The following is a 20,425-nucleotide window of genomic DNA, read 5'->3' as shown; positions in this document are numbered from 1 at the left end:
TCAGTATTGGCACTTGGGCTGCTGCATTATGGAAAAAAATGTAATTTTGTTTAAAATTGTACTCATTATTCAATTCAATTCAATGAAGAAAAAAAACCTTGAGAGAAACCAGGCTCAGTTGGGCACGATCATTTTAATTTCTCCGCTGGCCAAACGTCTTGTGCAGAGCTGCAGTCTCAGTGGCGGAGGCTGGAAGCTGGCCTCAGCGAAGACTCGTCTCTCCCTGGAGCGTCACAGGAATCAGTCTCATGTTCCCCACTCCTCCATGACCACCATGGTAGCTGCTCAGGATACGGCCTGGTCCAGGAATATGGAAACCTTGGGATCATCTCGTCGTTGGCCTTGGATCGAATCAGTGACTCTGCATAGTCTGAGGGCCTCGGGAAGAGTATCCCCAGGTGGAAATGGAGAATAAAGAAAATAATTAGCGTAGCTGATGTTCACAGTGTATGTCAACAAGATGCAGAACCTGTGTGGAAGCCCGCTAAGTGGTGGACTAAGTGTACGCTTTACTAAACAGATAGGTCTTTAATCTAGTTTTGAATTGGGAAAGTGTGTCTGAGCCTCGGACGTTATTAGGAAGGCTATTATTAGGCCTGTCATCATATCTATTTTTGTTGTTTGATTTTGTTGTCAATATCTGCTTCCGGATCTATTTTCAGTCATCAGACACCCACATGAATATATACTATAGTAAATACTTCAGTGTTTTTAACCGTGCTGACACTGACAGCTCCAGTAGAGATAGAGATGGTGCAATCAGCTAAAATGTTGCTAGAAGTGGTTTTTATGTATGGGCGATGTATATAGTATCACCGAAAGTGATTGAGCTCATGCCCATGTGTTGTGCGATAAGTCCATTTATTAATTATTTTAGACAGGCCTAATCATTATTATTTAAAGGGTCCCGAAACGATGTTCGTTCGACAGCGGCCTCTAGTGGATTTACGCGAGAACAGCACGGGCGCGAACGGCACTCGCAGGAGACATCTGAGAAGCGAAAAAGCGCACACAGCGGCCTCTCGCGGATTCGCGAAAACCAAAAACTGCAAAAATACGTACCTCCCGAGATGTATTTCACGGTCTCCAGAAACGCCCTCGGGACTACGTTTTCAGAATGAGCCTGGGTTGTATATAGTTGTACTGACGCTATGTTGCTGATTCCAGTGGTTATGAACTACAGGGATTTTACTGTCTTTATTACACACATGCACTGCTTTAAAGATGCTTTAGACTTGTAAAACTCAATCTTGAGCTGCAGCTGATCACAGAGAGCTGAACAGAGCTTTTAATCCCAGTTTCTTTGCAAATCCTGTTCTGTGGACATGTTTATACGCATGCGCTATTGGGGAATTGTTGAACTAAATTGGCCGTAGTGTATGAGCGTGCGTGTGAATGAGTGTGTATGGGTGTTTCCCAGTACTGGGTTGCGGCTGGAAGGGTATCCACTGTGTAAAACATATGTTGGAGTAGTTGGGGGTTCATTCCGCAGTGGTGAGCCCTCATAAAAAAGGGACTAAGCTGAAGTAAAATGAATGAATTTGTATAAACTAACGTTAACAAAGATAAATAAATACAGTAATAAATGTATTGCTCATTGTTTGTTCACGTTAGTAATAAGTGTTATTTTTTTAAATACACCTTCATTTCTAAAGAGTCAGGTCAGTGTTGGGCTGGAATTAAAGTGTTAGTGTGCATCTCATTGAACTCTTACTTCCAATATCATAATGTCTGTAATATGACTGTGTTTTTGGATTCCTGTCTGTAAGCCAGTGTTTTTCTTCAACTTTTTCTCCCTCTGCCTTCACGTAGACAAGCTCAGGCAGGAGTTGACGGTGGAGGACGAGCCGCCGCTTTAATTATGCCACTTTTATGCATTATGGAATGTCCCACATCAGTATATAAGCAGCTGCTGCAAAGCACACACAAACAAGCACACGTTCACACACCAGACGCTTCTGCTGTTGTTTTTAATGCTTTAAACTCTTTAGAAATGTCTTTAAAATGTCTTGCAATGACTTCGCAAGTCTCATGCATTCTCAATTGTTGATCAACCATACAACCCAACTTTCACAACATTGCAGATCCTGTGATGTGTCTATTGCGGACACACATTACGATATCGATGCTGAAACATATACTGTGCAGCCCCAGTGTATGCCTTCATGTGTGTGAGTGACAGTCATCGTTAAAAAACATCCGTTCATCAGCAGTTTTCCAGATTTAGTGATTGACTGTTTTGATTTGTCCCTTTTGTCTCTGCTTTTGAGTTGCATTATGGGATCTTAATCTGTCCTCCAACAGCTTTAACCTTTAAAAAGCTGTAGAAAGTGACTTTTATGAACATATTTAATAGTGTGCAGTGCTATATTGTGTGTGTTGGTGTTGTATATTACACTATAAACACCTTTAATAATAAACTTCAGCACATGTTCTGTTATTTTACAGACTTATTTCTCTAGATATTATTTCTTATATTATTTTTAATGTCAATAAAAGTCACTTTGTTAAACATTAGAGTACATTTTCAACATCAGAAGCTGACAGAGCAGAGATCAACATCCCATAATGCCGTTCACCACTGTAAATAAACACAAAATACAGACACTGTTCATCAACAGATGTTTTACAGTGTGTGTGTAGTAAAGCGGTGATGTTTAGCATTGATTCTTCATCACACACACTCAGTCTGGGCTGAGCTTTGATTGACAGTTCTGAGAAAGCGTCTGATTGGTCCGTCAGCAGATTTACACCTGCAGGGTTCTTGCGGTTTAAGATGTCTATCAATGAATAACTCGTTTAAAGGTTGCGAGTTCAGAGCAAATCCCTGAGGAATTAGCTTTTCATGAGGGGAAAATACTTAGAACTCTGTCCAAGTGTCTGAGATTTCAGCTTTGATTCGGCGTGCTGGTTGCAGGATCATCTAATTTGCTATTTAATTCACGCTTCAGGTGAAAATACAACCTAATAAAACATTAAAAACGTAGTATATTGATATCTCTCAGTTCCTTTGTGTATTTAGCTCTTCTTGAGCGTATTGCCTGTTCTTGTTGAATCGCTGAATGCCTCTTCAATCGTAACTCTCGACAATAATATCGCGTATTTTCCCAGTATTGTGAAGCGCTAATATTCATACAGATATTCTTGAGGTTTTTGAGGAGCTCGAAGTGTTTCGGGTTTCTCCACTTGATGTAATGAGAAACAGCTGTTTGTCAATTCTTCAGTTTGTTGACGTGACATCACTTCCTGTCTGACTGCCTCTCCTCCATGTTTCAGATGAACATGACGCCGTGCAGAAGAAGACCTTCACCAAGTGGATCAACGCTCAGTTCTCCAAGGTAATGAGACGCTCGCTAATGTGATCTGTTACACTTCTAGGACCCTCTTCTACATGCGACGCGCGTGTTTTTACTAGTTTCACCCCAGTGCAGGTTCATTTTCGTGTTTTGCGTCGTGTTGTTTAAATAGCGGATGTGTTCACATTCATTTAACATGAAACGTTACAGTTGTGTTAATGTTGTGTTAATGTTGTATTGAGTGGATTATTATTGATGTGGTCTGCTTGATGACACTGAACTGTTTTTTTTAATATGGTGTTAAATATGAAGTCTTGAGTGTTATTGTGTAGTGTTGTGTAGTGTTGTGTAATCTTGTGTAATGTTGTGTAGTGTTGTGTAGGGTTGTGTGGTGTGTAATGTTGTGTATTGTTGTGTTGTAGACGGGGAAAGCGCCGATCAAAGACATGTTCTCTGACCTGAGAGACGGCAGAAAACTGCTGGACCTGCTGGAGGGACTGACTGCAAACACACTGGTGCGTCTCTCTGTGTGTGTTTCTGTGTGTGTGTGTGTGTGTGTGTGTGTGTGTGTGTGTGTGTGTGTGTGTGTGTGTGTGTGTGTGTGTGTGTGTTTCTGTGTGTGTGTTTCTGTGTGTGTGTGTGTGTTTCTGTTTGTGTGTGTTTGAGTGTCAGTATGTGTGTTTATTGTGTCCGTGTCTGTTTGTTTGTGTGTGGCTGTGTGTGTGTGTTTGTGTTTGTGTCTGTCTGTCTTTGTGCATGTTTGTCTGTGTCTGTTTGTGTATTTGTTTCTGTGTGTGTGTGTGTGTGTGTGTGTGTGTTGTGTCCGTGTCTATTTGTGTCTGTTTGTTTGTGTGTGGCTGTGTGTGTTTCTGTGTGTGTGTGTGTGTGTGTTTGTGTTTGTGTCTGTCTGTCTGTGTGCATGTTTGTCTGTGTCTGTTTGTGTATTTGTTTCTGTGTGTGTGTGTTGTGTCCGTGTCTATTTGTGTCTGTTTGTTTGTGTGTGGCTGTGTGTGTTTCTGTGTGCGTGTGTGTGTGTGTTTTTGTTTGTGCATGTCTGTCTGTGCTTGTGTTTGTGTTTCTGTGTGTGTGTGTGTTTATGTGTGTTTATTGTGTCCGTGTCTATTTGTGTCTGTTTGTTTGTGAGTGTGTGTGTGTGTTTGTGTGTGCGTGTGCGTGTGTGTGTATGTGTATGTGTGTCTGTCTGTGTGCATGTCTGTCTGTGTCTGTCTGTGTATTTGTTTCTGTTTGTGTGTGTGTGTGTTTCTGTGTGTGTGTTTCTGTGTGTGTGTGTGTGTGTGTGTGTGTGTGTGCGTGTTTATGTGTGTTTATTGTGTCCGTGTCTATTTGTTTGTGTGTAGCTGTGTGTGTGTTTCTGTGTGCATGTCTGTCTGTGTCTGTTTGTGTGTGCGTGCGTGCGTGCGTGCGTGCGTGCGTGCGTGCGTGCGTGCGTGTGTGTGTGTGTGTGTGTGTGTGTGTGTGTCTGTCTGTCTGTCTGTCTGTCTGTCTGTCTGTCTGTGTCTGTTTGTGTGTGTGTGTGTTTCTGTTTGTGTGTGTGTGTGTGTGTTTCTGTTTGTGTGTGTGTTTTTGTTTGTGTGTGTGTGTTTCTGTGTGCATGTCTGTGTCTGTGTGCGCATGTGTGTGTGTCTGTCTGATGTTTGTGTATAGTGCTTGTGTATAACGTCTTTGTGTTGTACATTTATATTTAGCCTCAACCAAACACTGATTCTGAAACACACAAACACACACACACACACACACACACACAAATGCACATGCACACAAACACACCTGCACACACACTCACTCACTCAGAAACACAAATGCATGCACACACACAGACACACACATACACACACACAAACACACACACTCTGGCCTGATTTCTGCATTAAACAGTGCATCTGCTGTGTGTGTGTGCGCGTGTGTGTGTGTGTGTTTCAGATTAAAGAGCGCGGCTCCACTAGAGTTCACTCACTCAACAACGTCAACCGCGTGCTGCAGGTCCTCCACCAGAACAACGTAAGTGTGTGTGCGTGAGAACGACAGAGAGAAAGAGAGTGTGTGTGTTTCATGTTACTTTGTGTATGTGTGTGCAAGAGAGAGAGAATGTTTATGAGAGTGTGTATGTGAGAGAGTGTGTGTATGTTTACGTGTGACTGTCTGTGTGTGAGATGGAGAGAGATCAGGTGTGTGTTTTATTTGTGTAAGGGAGTGTGCGCGCATTTGTGGACAAGAATGATTGTGTGCGTGAGTGTGTGTTTGTGTATGTGTGAGTGAGTGTAGTTATGTGTGCATGTACACTTGTGTGTGTGTGTGTGAATGTATGTATGTGTGTGCTTTTGCTTGTAGATGTGTGTACATTTCTGTTTATGTGTGTGTGAGTACAACTGTGTGTTTGTGTCTGTTTATGTGTGAATGTAATTCTGTTTGTGGGTTTTGTAGATGTGTGTGTGTGTTTGTGTGTGTGTGTGTGTGTGTGTGTGTGTGTGTGTTTGTGTATGTAAGTTAGTGTGAGTGTAATTGCATTCACGCGTGTTTGCGTATTTGTGAACCTGTGTGTGTGTGTGTGTGTGTGTGTGTGTGTTTCTCCTTGCTGTAAGCAGACTCTCTGGGCTTGAAGTGTATTGTAGTTTCCCGCTGCTCTCAGCTGACACACACAGCCTGAGGAGCGCTCATCAAGGACAGGCTAATTAAAACACTTAAACACACACAGCTCTGGTCTCAACATCAGTGTGTCTCTGCAGCTGGACGCATCAGAGGATCTTATGTTGATCTTTGCGTATCTTTAAAGCTGCGGTGTGTACGTTTCTGACTTTACTAAAGCATAAAAACACCATCATATGTTTGCAGATATTCAGAAACATGCTCAGTGAACACTCTTGTTTATCTGATAAACAATGCTGAAGTCAGATATTCTGCTGTGAACATGTGTGTTACGTGCTGGAACAGGTGGTTGTGTCATTTAACCTGCCCAATGCCCGTTTAGCCAATTATATTACAGCATCCCGGGTTGCCATATGTGTGGAAAACAACGTATTTCATTCATTCATTCAGTCAGGAAGACTCTCAAAGTGTGCGTCTCTGACTGAAATGAGACCTCTGGTGGACAGTAGCAGACTCTGAAATGAGACGCAGATTCAGAGTTCCACATGAGGTGGTTATTAATTAGCAAATTATATAAATATTACGAGCGTAAACATTAGGTGAGCAGGTTACATTGTAACCCCGTGTCCTATCAACACGCTGCGTGACGAGATACGCAGTGATGAGCAGTTTGGCTGTTTGCACCAGACGAAACACGACAGAAATGTAAATACAGCCATTCAGAAGCACAGAATAGTGCACTCACTGCACTCCAGCACAATGGTAATGTTTATAAACTAATTAATACATATTAAAGCTCTTTAACATGATTAAATGTAGATGCTGAATCACTGATATGTGTTGGTTTGCACTGAGTCTCAGTTCTGAAGTTATTGTCCAGATCTGAGCTGAACTATCTGCTGCTGCTTTCAGTAGTACGGCAATAAATGTGATGTAAAATGGCGTTCAGACTCACATTATTAGCATTTAACACTGAATAAAGCACATGAGCTGTACCTGAGCTGATCATTGTCAGTTTTCTGTTGTTCAGCTGTGAGAAACAGAAGCTGTTTCTAATATATACATTTCAGGTGTTGGTTAGGACAAAAACGCCTTTTAATATAAGAAATATTCCTTCTGTTGTGTGCTTTTAGTTAGAACACGGCTCAAATCAGCCTTTTGGCTTGATAGTCAGACACACTCACGTCAATCTGGCAACCTGTGCTTGCCTGGACTCGTCAGAGGAGGAGCCGAGTGAAAATGTGTTTTGAACTAGGGGTGCAATACCTAGTTGAACCACTGGGTGTACACACTACACCTTTAAATAGGATTTGGTGTAGTCTTTATGTGCTCTGATGACTTGAGGCAGACAGACGGTTTCTTCATGTGGCTTTATTAACTCAGATCAGATCAGTTCATTCAATTCTTTCCAAATTTAAAAGAAGAAAGTTATCATTTAAAGGGGACTTGTTATACCTGTTATTACAAAATGTAGAATAAGATGTCTCTAGTGTGTGTGTATGTGTGGAGTTTCAGCTCAAAATAGCACACAGATAATGTTTTCTAACTCTCTAAATCTGACCCTTTCAGGCTTTGATCCTAATTTTTGTTTTGATGACTGTCACTTTAAATGCAAATGAGATTGTGCTCTATTCAGAAGAGGGCGGAGCTACAAATGTCTGTGTGTCAGCATAGTGGCAGATTCAAAAACAGGACTAGTGTTCTCAGTGCTCGTCAGGTCTCCATGTCAACATGGGGAGAACATGCAAACTCCACACAGAAACCACAACTGTCCCAGCTGGGACTCAAACCAGCGACCTTCTTGCTGTGAGGCCACAGTGCTAAGCCCCGAGCCACCGTGTCACCCATATTATGAAATATTGTTTGATAAATATTTACGTCTGATTAATAAGTCTTTCACTGCTCTGTAATTATCCATTCACACAGAGCAGCTTCCTGTGTGCCTTAATCTCCGTCTCGCTCGCTGTTTTATAACACCTGCTCCAGATGTGTGTGCTGATCCTCATGTAATCGCTCATAAACACACTCACACACATATTTCAAGGAACACTCCGCTGTTTTGGCTCATTTTATAGCTTCTCCAAGAGTTAAACAGTTGAGTTTTACCATTTTTGCCTGCGTTCAGGTGATCTCCGGTTCTGGCAGGAGCACTTTTAGCTTAGCTTAGCTTAGCTTAGCATAAATCATTGAATCAGATTAGACCATTAGCATTTCTCTCAAAAAATTGCTAAAGTGTTTGATTATTTTCTTATTCAAAGCTCAAAGCTCTTCTGTAGTTACATCCTCCACTTAGACTGATGGAAAATGAAAGGTTGCTGTTTTCTAGGTTGGAATGGCTAGCAACTATACTCTCATTGTACAGGATGAAAGTATAGCTCCGAGTCATATTAGCTTAGAAAATAAGAACCTTATGTTTTCCATCAGTTTTAGAGTAATAATGTAACTATGAAAGAGTCAAACTTTAAGTAGGAAAATGATCAAAACATTTTTGATATCGATCATTTTTTTGATGGAGATGCTAATGGTCTAATCTGATTCAATGATTTTTGCTAAGCTAAGCTAAAAGTGCTCCTGCCAGAGATCGGCTGAGTGAATTCAAAGATGAAAAAACTCAACTTCTTAAATTTTGAGAGTTATAAAATGAGCATTTTCCCCCAAAAAGTAGTGTTTCTTTATTAGCGATTAATTACTGTGAGTATTAGAGCTCCATTTTGTCGATGTTTGGTTCCCTCTACAGCAGCAAAGCAGCTTGATTATTACGCCAGAATGAAAATATGTTTCCTAGCCATAATATCTTAGATAGTAGTAACTTTATATATTTGGCTATTTTATAATAATGATGTAACTACAGAAAAGTCAAGCTTTAAATAAGACAATGATCAAAACTAGCTGGTCATTTTTGAGAAAGACACTAATGGTCTAATCTGATTCACTGATCTAAGCTAAACTGAAAGTGCTCCCGATAAAACAGACTTAATCGGATTAAATCGACTAAATGAATTCAAAAATGGTAAAACTCAACTGTTTTACTTTTTAAAAGTTGTATAATAATAATAATAATAATAATAATAATAATGAAAATAATAATAATAATAATAATAATGAAAATAATAAATTATTATTATTTTTGTTTGTTTTGTTTGTTTGTTTGTATTTCTTGTAGTTTTTTGTGTTTGTTTTGTTTGTTTTTTGTGGCTTTACTTATGCTTTTGTTTGTGTATTTGTCAGCTTGTTTGTTTAGTTTTGCGTTTTGTTGTAGTATGTCTTGTTATTTTGTTTTGTGTTTTGTTTGTTTATTTGTGGTATTTTTCTGCTTGTTTGTTTTGTTTAGTTAGTTTTTTGTTGTAGTATATCTTTGTAATTTTGTTGTGTTTGTTTGTTTGTTTGTTTATTTGTTTGATTTAATTTCTGGGAGTTTTAGAGCTCCATTAATTAGAGGTTTGGTTGACTCTCTGAATGCCTGTGTTTGTGGTCGACTTTTTAATCAGACTTGACAGCTTTCATTGAGTGGAAAGTGCAGGTTTGGTTAATCTACACCTGTAAATCCGTGGAGATTAGCTCTCTGTCAGACAGGCGTGTTTACGCAGAGTCACGCATCACAGGAACGTCCCGTAATCCTCTCTAAACGCTGCCGTTTCCCAGAGTTTAGAGGAGCTGTGCTAATGCTAGCTTGTGGATGTGTGTTTGTTTGTTTGTTCTGGATGAAAGTACACACCGGAATTCAAGACATGACACCGTTTTTGACTCGGGTCATGTGACAAGTTTGGGTTTGGTTGGAAAGATGTAGGTTAGAGTCTGGATTTTAGCTAATGGTTGTGTTACTATAGATGTTGTTTAAGAGGTGGAGGCAGCGGTAACACACATTTTATTGAAATCGTAGGTATTGTGTACAGTTATGTCCATTCGTTCGTAATTTCGTTCTGTGTTGTTTTTGTTTATTTGTGCCATTGTTTTTGCTGTTTTGGTATTTTTCAGCTAGTAATAGTTTTTTATTCTAGTATTTCTTGTGTTTTTTTTTTGTTTTGTTTTGTTTATTTGTGATGCTGCTGACACTTTTGTTTTTAGTATTTTTCAGCTTGTTTGTTTTGTTCGTTTGTAATATTATTTGTATTTTATTTTTGTTTTGTGTTTTTTGTTTGTTTATTTGTGATGTTACACGCTGGATTTTGGTATTTTTTGGCTTTTTTGTTTTGCTTTGTTTTATGTTGTAGTATTTGTATGTTTGTTTGTTTGTTTGTGGCATTGCTTGCACTTGTTTTTGGTCATTTTGTTTTTATTTGTTTTGTTCTGTTTGTTTTTGTTGTAGGATTTTTGCATTTTTGTTTTGTTTGATTTTGGCATTGCTTGCCCCTGTTTTTTTCTGCTTGTTTGATTTGTTTGCTTTTCTTTGTTATAGTATTTCTTGTATTTTTGATTTGTTTGTTCGTAATGTTGCTTAAACTTTTGTTTTAGGGGTTTTCTGCTTCTTTTGTTTTGTTTGTTTTTGTTGTAGTATTTCTTTCAACTTTGTTTTGTGTTTTCTCTTTTGTTTATTTGTGATGTCGCTTGCGCTTTTGATTTTGGTATATTTTTCTGCTTGTTTTGTTTGTGTTTGTTGTGGTATTTCTTGTAATTTAGTTTACAGTTTTTGTTTTGTTTGTTTATTTGTGGCATTGCTTGGGCTTTTTTCTGCTTGTTAGTTTTTATTGCTGGATTTCTTCATTTGGTTAGTGTTTGTGTTTTTGTTGTTCTAGTGTTTCTTGTATTTTTGTTTTGTGATTTTTTTTTGTTTTTTTTGTTTGTGGCATTGCGTGCACTTTTGTTTTTGGTATTTTTCTGCTTGTTTGTTTTGTTTGTAGTATTTCTTGCAATTTAGTTTTTTTGTTTGTTAATTGTGACGTTGCTTTTGTTTTAGGGATTTTCCGCTTGTTTTGTTTTCTTTGTTTTTCTTTGTTGTATTTCTTGTAAATTTGTTTTGTGATTTGTTTATTTGTGACATTGCTTGCACTTTTGTTTTGGTATTTTTCTGTTTGTTTGTTTGCTTGTTTTTTTAGTATTTCTTGTATTTTTGTTGTGTGTTTTGTGTGTTTTGCTTGTTTTTTTGTTTTACTATTGCTTGTATTTTTGTTGTGTGTTTTGTTTGATTTGCTTGTGGCATTGCTTGAAAGCAATTTTAGTTTTTTCTGTGTGTTTGTTTTGTATAGTTTGTTTTGTTGTAGAATTTGTTGTAATTTTATTTTGTGTTTTTTGTTTTTGCTTTTGTTTTTGGTATTTTTCTGCTTATTTTTTCATAGTAATTTTGTTTTGTGTTTTTTTGTTTGTTTATTTGTGGCTTTGCTTGCGCATTTGTTTTTGGTATTTTTCAGCTTTTCGTTTTGTTTTGTTAGTTTTTTGTTGTAGTATTTCTTGTAATTTTGGTTTTGTGTTTTTTGTTTAGTTTGTTTGTGGCATTGCTTGCACTTTTGCTTTTTGTACTTTTCAGCTTGTTTGTTTGCTTTTGTTTTGTTTGTTTGTAGTATTTCTTGTAGTTTTTTGTGTTTGTTTTGTTTTTGTGGCTTTACTTATGCTTTTGTTTGTGTATTTGTCAGCTTGTTTGTTTAGTTTTGCGTTTTATTGTAGTATTACTTGTATTTTTGTTTTGTGTTTTGTTTGTTTATTTGTGGTATTTTTCTGTTTGTTTGTTTTGTGTAGTTAGTTTTTTTGTTGTAGTATATCTTTGTAATTTTGTTGTGTTTGTTTGTTTATTTGTGGCATTGCTTCTGCTTTTGTTTGATTGTATTTTTCTGCTTGTTTGTTTTCTGTTGTAGTGTTTTTGTTTTGTATTTTTTGTTTGTTTATTTGCGATGTTGATTACATTTTTGTTTTTAGTATTTTTCAGCTTGTTTGTTTGCTTTTGTTTTGTTTGTTTGTAGTATTTCTTGTAGATTTTTTGTGTTTGTTTTGTTTTTGTGGCTTTACTTATGCTTTTATTTTTGTATTTGTCAGCTTGTTTGTTTAGTTTTGTGTTGTTTGTTTTGTTTTGTGTTTTGTTTGTTTATTTGTGGTATTATCTGTTTGTTTGTTTTGTTTAGTTAGTTTTTTGTTGTAGTATATCTTTGTAATTTTGTTGTGTTTGTTTGTTTGTTTGTTTGTTTATTTGTGGCATTGCTTCTGCTTTTGTTTCATTGTATATTTCTGCTTGTTTGTTTTTTGTTGTAGTGTTTGTGTTTTGTGTTTTTTTTGTTTGTTTATTTGCGATGTTGATTACATTTTTGTGTTTAGTATTTTTCAGCTTGTTTGTTCATTTGTCTTTGTTGTAGTATTTGTTCTAATTTTGTTTTGTTTGTTTATTTGTGTCTTTTTTGGTGTTTTACTCCTTGTTTTGTTTGTTTGTTTGTGTCTTTTTTGGTGTTTTACTCCTTGTTTTGTTTGTTCGTTTTGTGTTGTTGTATTTCGTCTGTTTGGTTAGTTTTAGTTGTTTGTGTATTGTAGTTATTTTCTGGTGTTTTGGATTGCCTTTGTCTTGTTTTCTGCCGTAAAGTCCCTTGAGGTTTTGTTTTGTCTTGATTTTGTTTTGTTGGTTTTATTTTGCTTGTGTTTGTGTTTGGTCAGATTTGATGTTGTTGTTTTGTAGTTTTGCTGTGGTGTTTTGGATCGGATTGCTTTGCTTCTCATTTTGATCTTGTTTGGTTTTGATTTGCTTTGTGTTGTGGTTTTGTCTGGGGTTTTTATTTGTGTTTACTGTTTTGCTTTGTGTATTTATAATTTCCCCACCCTTGTATTGTATTGTTTTTGTAGTTTTGTTTGTTATATATTTTTATTTTGTCTTTATTTTATTGTTTGCTGAACTCTCAGCTGTATGAACACTTCTGTCTTTTGCAGGTGGATCTGGTGAATATCGGTGGGACGGATATAGTCGATGGCAATCATAAGCTGACTCTGGGACTCATCTGGAGCATCATCCTGCACTGGCAGGTCAGAGCGCACACACACACACACACACACACACACACACACACACACACACACACACACACACACACACACAAATGCAGACATATATTTCAGAGACCGAAACAGTTTAGCATGTTTGCAGACTTTTGCATCTCTTTCGTGTGTGTGTGTGTGTGTGTGTGTGTGTGTGTGTAAATTTCTGTATGTGTTTGTGTGTGTGTCTCTGTCTGTGTGTGTGTATATTTATGTATCTATGTGTGTGCAGGTGAAGGACGTGATGAAGGATGTGATGTCGAGTCTTCAGCAGACGAACAGTGAGAAGATTCTGCTGAGCTGGGTGAGGAACTGCAGCCGGAGCTACAGCAGCGTCAACGTGCTCAACTTCACCAGCAGCTGGGCCGACGGACTCGCCTTCAACGCCATACTACACCACTTCAGGTCACACACACACACACACACACACACACACATATACACGTGTAGATGCTTACACATACACACACAAACGTAGATACATGCTTACACACTCACTCACACTGGCTGGCCGCTGTGCTTGTTCTTTCTTGGGAAAGGCTGTGGAGCGCATTGATCGGGTCAAAGGTCAAGAGAGTTTGTGTTCATAAGCTGTTCATTCTGATTAGGCTGATCATGTCAAACATGAGTCTGCAGAAACACACACACACACACACACACACACACACACACACACACACACACATGCACACACACAGCATGCACTCATGAGACATAAACATACACACACACACACACACACACACACACACACACACATAAGTAACACAAACATGCGCGCACACACATACACACACACACGTTTTATTACTCAGCGGAATGAACCACCGACTATTCCAGCATATGTTTTACACAGCGGAATGAACCACCAACTATTCCAGCAAATGTTTTACATAGCGGAATGAACCACCAACTATTCCAGCATATGTTTTACACAGCGGAATGAACCACCAACTATTCCAGCATATGTTTTACACAGCGGATTTAACCACCAACTATTCCAGCATGTTTTACACAGCGGAATGAACCACCAACTATTCCAGCATATGTTTTACACAGCGGATTTAACCACCAACTATTCCAGCATATGTTTTACTCAGCAGAATGAACCACCAACTATTCCAGCATATGTTTTACTCAGCGGAATGAACCACCAACTATTCCATCATATGTTTTACACAGCGGAATGAACCACCAACTATTCCAGCATATGTTTTACACAGCGGAATGAACCACCAACTATTCCAACATATGTTTTACTCAGCGGAATGAACCACCAACTACTCCAGCATATGTTTTACACAGCGGAATGACCCACCAACTATTCCAGCAAATGTTTTACACAGTGGAATGAACCACCAACTATTCCAGCATATGTTTTACACAGTGGAATGAACCACCAACTATTCCAGCATATTTTTTACACAGTGGAATGAATGACCGATTATTCCAGAATATGTTTTACTCAGCGGAATGAACCACCAACTATTCCAGCAAATGTTTTACACAGCGGAATGAACCACCAACTATTCCAGCATATGTTTTACATGGCGGAATGAACCACCAACTATTCCAGCATATTTTTTACACAGTGGAATGAATGACCGATTATTCCAGAATATGTTTTACACAGCGGAATGAACCACCAACTATTCCAGCATATTTTTTACACAGTGGAATGAATGACCGATTATTCCAGAATATGTTTTACACAGTGGAATGAACCACCAACTATTCCAGCATATTTTTTACACAGTGGAATGAATGACCGATTATTCCAGAATATGTTTTACACAGCGGAATGAACCACCAACTATTCCAGCATATTTTTTACACAGTGGAATGAACAACCGATTATTCCAGCATATGTTTTACACGGCGGAATGAACCACCAACTATTTCAGCATATGTTTTACACAGCGAAATGAACCACCAACTATTCCAGCATATGTTTTACACAGCGGATTTAACCACCAACTATTCTAGCATATGTTTTACACGGCGGAATGACCCACCAACTATTCCAGCATATGTTTTACACGGCGGAATGAACCACCTACTATTCCAGCATATGTTTTACACGGCGGAATGACCCACCAACTATTCCAGCATATGTTTTACACGGCGGAATGACCCACCAACTATTCCAGCATATGTTTTACACGGTGGAATGAACCACCAACTATTCCAGCATACGTTTTACACGGCGGAATGACCCACTAACTATTCCAGCATATGTTTTAAGCAGCAGATGTCCTTCCAGCTGCAACCCAGTACTAGGAAACACCCATTCACACTCATACACTATATCCCACGCCAACATGGGGAGAACATGCAAACTCCACACAGAAATGACAACTGGCCCAGCTGGGACTCGAACCAGCGACCTTCCTGCTGTGAGGCGACAGTGCTGACCACTAAGCCACCATGTCACCCCTTATTCATAAATCCTAAACACTATTGGGAAATGCACACGTCCAGCTCATTTGGGCAAGTGCTTATGATCTTTTACTTGTGAACTGTGTTTTGAACTCACGATTTGGCTTAAATGTGCCTGTATGAGCTTTATTTTTCGCAAATGTTGTATTTTTCAGACTGGCTTCACAGGAAGACAGTTAAAGGGTTAAACTTAGATACTGAAACTGCTGACTTATAGTAAATGCTCACTTCAGATCTGAACTTCATTGCAGGCCTCAGGGCTTCAGCTGGGAGAAGGTGGTCAGTCTGACGCCTGTGGAGAGACTGGAGCACGCTTTTACATTCGCCAAAGACCAGCTCAACATAGAGAAACTGCTGGATCCAGAAGGTAAAAACCCCTCCAAGTAGAGTCTCCGCAGAACGACATCTGACTATTTGCATGTATTTACTAATTCCAGACATTTATCTATGTGTTAGGGAATCAAAGTGGGCATATTATGCATCTTTTCATGCATAGGTCTGATGGTACCCTTTTGGTGGGCGTGACGTATGACAGAAAGTTTCAGTCGCATCATTCTCGCTCTAGTAAATGTCTACAGTAAAGCTGTACGGGTCGTTCACATATCATATGAGCAGCACTTCACACAACACACATCAATACTGCTGTATAAATGTTCATTACTAACCTTTCATCAACATGATTTGATTATAACTGCAGATCAATGATGAAATAGCCTACTGTAACGTCTGTGATTATATAAAATAAATAAATAAATGAACATATATGAACACACACAGACCCTTACAGTCTCTGATATATTATTAATTACAGATAAACTACACACAGCAGACATTTAGTCCTTATCTGGGTTCAAAAACAACACTAAATATAGCCCACAGTTAGAGCAGACCTCTCATCTTTAACCTTCACCAGCACATGTGAAATCTGTTAGAGAGTAATTCTGTCACTGCGAGTTCATAATAGTCCAAAAGGAGATGATAATAGTTAAACATGGCAGTTTGTTCATGTTTTTGGTTGCTGAAAGAATCATTTACTCCTTTCTTTTTCCAGTTTCTCCGTTGTTTTTCCAGTTTCTCCTTTGTTTTTTCACTCTTCACTCTCGCATTTGTCCATTTCTGAAAGAATCGGATGTCTGCTCGCACATTAGTTGTCTTTGTAAACAACAACTAGACAACAGGTTTATCTTCTTGGCTTTGTTTGAACTTGGGGCAACCACGGCTTGTTATGTACATATTATTACAGTGTAATGTCTCAGCTGTCTTTTGGCACCCTTTTGTTGTGCTAGACACCCTTTGCAATGGGTACCCAAAAAGTGGTATGGCACGGTTCACTTTTTGGTAGCTTTTGACAGTGGAAACGGCCATAAAAGCGTACCGACCCGTACCATACCACTCAGTGGGAACGGGATTAGTCTATGCTGATGTTATCTTCAGCAGCTCAAACACTCTAATGGTGCGTTCACACCAGACACAGATGAAGCATCTATTGCAAGTGATTTACATGTTAAGTCAAAGCAAAGACATCCCTGCAGCGTGCTTCGTGCAAATGAGGTGGCACAAATTGAGCGTTTTGCGCATTTGACAAGCCAATCGCACAAATTCTTAGAGTTGGAAAATCTGAACTTCAGCAGACATTGACACCACGTTACTTGGCACTTGGGGTGTGATTATGACGTAGCGCCTGTTGTTGGTGTCTCAAGGTGAAATTTTCCTGCTGACACCGAACACAAGTTGATCAAACTGGGCTCGGCTCAGTCTGAAGCACCACTGAAAGCCTCCATCATCAAGGTATAGTTTCTGGAGGAGTTGATGAACTCACAGAGCTGGGTGCACCTCTGAAAGGATCTAGTGGACTCAGACATGGCGCCGAACGAATATACGCTGTTTTTCAGCTTTCCTAAAGCACAGCTACTCTCTCAATAAAATCCATGTAAGCCATTTAGCAACGAAGCTAGAGTCACCGGGCAGACAGAAGCCCCGCCCATGATGTGAATCCGCACTTTTGTGAAGTGAATTTGACGTGTGAATGAAGCGAGTAAACTCAAAATATTCACGCATCTATTTACGTGAAAATAGTTCGATTTGTTTGTGCAAGTCGTGTCTGGTAGGAACACCCCCTAATGGTGGATGGCTGCTTCTCATTCAGGGCTGTTTATGCTAATGAGGGAGAGATGGTCACTAGTGGGCGGGGCTTTCCCCCTCTGATTACACGTACAAAGGGAGAATGTCAATCAAAGTGTTATTGCATTAATTTTCATAATATATGTAAAACAAACAAACAAACAAAAATAATAAGTATTATAATAACAAATTAAAAATGTTTTCGTTTGTTTCTATGGAAAACCGACATGAGTCTTTCTTATTTTTAATCATACAAATATGGGACGATAATTTGTACTTGTTTACAAACGCATGTTATGTTGGCAGATAATAAGTTGCTTGCTGTAAACAAACACAGTGCCTCGTTTCACTCTCAAGCACACAGCTCATTTAAATATTTAATTAAATTTCCGCCATTGTCGTTTTGATAATCGCGCTCAGCCATATCACATTTTCCCCTGTATTTCTATTAATGTTGTGATCTCCGGAGTCTGTGAAGAACATCATCTTCAGCTTCAGCGCTGGTGTTGAGTGGAGATCTGCTCATAGTTTGCCATTTACGCCTGAAGCAGCCAATCAGAGGCCAACCAGTGAAAACAATGGCAGTCAACAAACTGGAGTCCAGCACATTCCAGAGCACAGATCCTGAGACTAATCATCTGGACTTGATTGGATTACGTGGCTTTTCCTGAACACAAGTTCACTTGAGCCATAACTAATCAGAGGGGCCTTGTAGAGCAGCTCCATACACACAAAACCACACACACATTGGAATTACTGGTTTATGAGGACTCTATAGGCGTTATGTTAACTCACCGGTCACTTTATTAGGTACACCTGTCTAACCGCTCGTCAACGCAAATTTCTAATCAGCCAATCACATGGCAGCAACTCAATGCATTTGAGCATGTAGACATGGTCAAGATGATCTGCTGCAGTTTAAAGCGAGCATCAGAATGGAGAAGAAAGGGGATTTAAGTGACTTTGAATGTGGTTGTTGGTGCCAGACGGGCTGGTCTGAGTATTTCAGAAACTGCAGATCTACTGGGATTTTCACGCACAACCATCTCTAGGGTTTACAGAGAACGGTCCGACAAAGAGGAAATATCCAGTGAGCGGCAGTTCTGTGGGCGCAAATGCCTTGTTGATGCCAGAGGTCAGAGGAGAATGGCCAGACTGGTTCCAGCTGATAGAAAGGCAACAGTAACTCAAATAAGCACTCGTTACAACCGAGGTCTGCAGAAGAGCATCTCTGAACACACAACACGTCCAACCTTGTGGATGTGAATATTTCCAGTACCTTGTTGAATCTATGCCATGAAGGATTAAGGAAGTTCTGAAGACAAAAGGGGGTCCAACCCGGTACTAGTAAGGTGTACCTAATAAAGTGGCCAGTGAGTGTACATTATACAGTTTTAAAAAATGCCTTTTATTTTGCCTCACGTCTAAGCCTAACCCTCACAGTAAGCCTGTGGCATATTTAGAATGTAAAAAGACAATATTATTCATGATTTTAAACCATTTTAACCATCATGTCCTCGTAAACCACCTTAGGCCATGTCCACATGTACACAGGTATTTTAAAAACTGAGATTTTACCGCCTTAGTTTGTGTAAAAAATCAAAAAATGCACAAACGTACTGTAATGTGCATGTTAGGAGCACTCCGAACCAGCAGGTGGCGATAAGCTCTTTTATGCAGGGTTCACAACAAACGCAGAATTAACTATTTGTGTGAGTACGTTGAATGCAAGTCAATGCAAACTTAAGAACAGAGGCGGATGACCGTCCCGCAGCATGAACGATGAGGAGTATGTGAGGTATTTTCCACGAATGTGCGTAATATGCCTCAGTTACGACTTTTTTGTTTGGTGACCCCAGCAGTGTTGGCCAATAAGAGAGGAGAAAACGGCACACGATGACATCATGTGGTCGAAAGCATGTAGTGTTCACATGACCACTCTGTACCTGGAGTTTTGGGAAAAGCATCACTCTGGCCGGAGTTTACAGAAAGTTTCGGTTTCAGTCACCTGACACGGCGAATCTTTAGTTTCAAAATGCCCAAATACCCATGAGGACAGGGCCTTAATAGAGTTCGACCAGGGTATACCCATGTCATCATGCCAATTTCTGTCCTTGTAAACCATAGAATCCAGTATACTCCAGAGGTGGGACAAAGTCATTGTTTGGCAAGTCACAAGTCTCAATTCATAGCCCTCAAGTCTCGACCGAATGTAGGCGCGGCGAGAGACCGAATGTACACGGCGAGAGAGAGCGAATGGACGCGAGAGAGATGAGAGTATTGGTGCGCGAGTATTGGCTCGATCTCTCTGCGTTCGCTTGACTTTTGTCCACTCCAACGCCTCGTAGTAGTCACGTAGGACGCTGTCGGATCGAAACAATCTACGGTGCTTTGATTGGATGTCGTGCCGAATGCGCATGCTCTCTGTCACACAGATGCATAAACAGAGAGCGAGAGAGCGGTTCGTGTCAACATGCTTTTTATCTGTGGGCTTTTTATGGGAAGTAGCAAGTCTTTACAAGTCAACAGGCGCAAGTCCATGTCGAGTCGCAAGTCTATTTATATTTCGTCAAGTCGAGTCTAAAGTCATCAAATTCATGACTCGAGTCTGACTCGAGACCAAGTCACATGACTCGAGTCCACACCTCTGGCACACACACACACACAAACACACATACTTGTTTATGTGGTTTACGAGGACATGGGATCGGATAGTGACATGGGTATGACCTAGTTGTACTCTACTCTATTAAGCCGGTTTACAAGGACATGGAATTGTATAGTGACATGGGTATGACCTAGTTGTACTCTACTTTATTAAGCCGGTTTACAAGGACATGGAATTGTATAGTGACATGGGTATGACCTAGTTGTACTCTACTCTATTAAGCCGGTTTACAAGGACATGGAATTGTATAGTGACATGGGTATGACCTAGTTGTACTCTACTTTATTAAGCCGGTTTACAAGGACATGGAATTGTATAGTGACATGGGTATGACCTAGTTGTACTCTACTCT

The 20,425-nt window shown here is 39.5% G+C and overlaps 1 protein-coding gene across 1 annotated transcript in view; it reads left to right on the top strand.

Annotated features, from left to right (window-relative positions):
- Positions 1–20,425, top strand: part of utrn (utrophin) — a 346,120-nt gene that overhangs the window by 25,706 nt on the left and 299,989 nt on the right. The window contains 6 exon segments of the mRNA XM_056448819.1: positions 3,277–3,338; positions 3,719–3,811; positions 5,238–5,315; positions 12,741–12,833; positions 13,078–13,250; positions 15,536–15,651. Coding sequence (XP_056304794.1) covers positions 3,277–3,338; positions 3,719–3,811; positions 5,238–5,315; positions 12,741–12,833; positions 13,078–13,250; positions 15,536–15,651 — 615 coding nt within the window.

Source organism: Danio aesculapii, chromosome 23 (genome assembly GCF_903798145.1).
Source record: "Danio aesculapii chromosome 23, fDanAes4.1, whole genome shotgun sequence".
Classification (NCBI taxonomy): domain Eukaryota; kingdom Metazoa; phylum Chordata; class Actinopteri; order Cypriniformes; family Danionidae; genus Danio; species Danio aesculapii.
Note: the sequence above shows the minus strand (reverse complement) of the source record. Positions and strands in the feature narration are given on the sequence as shown.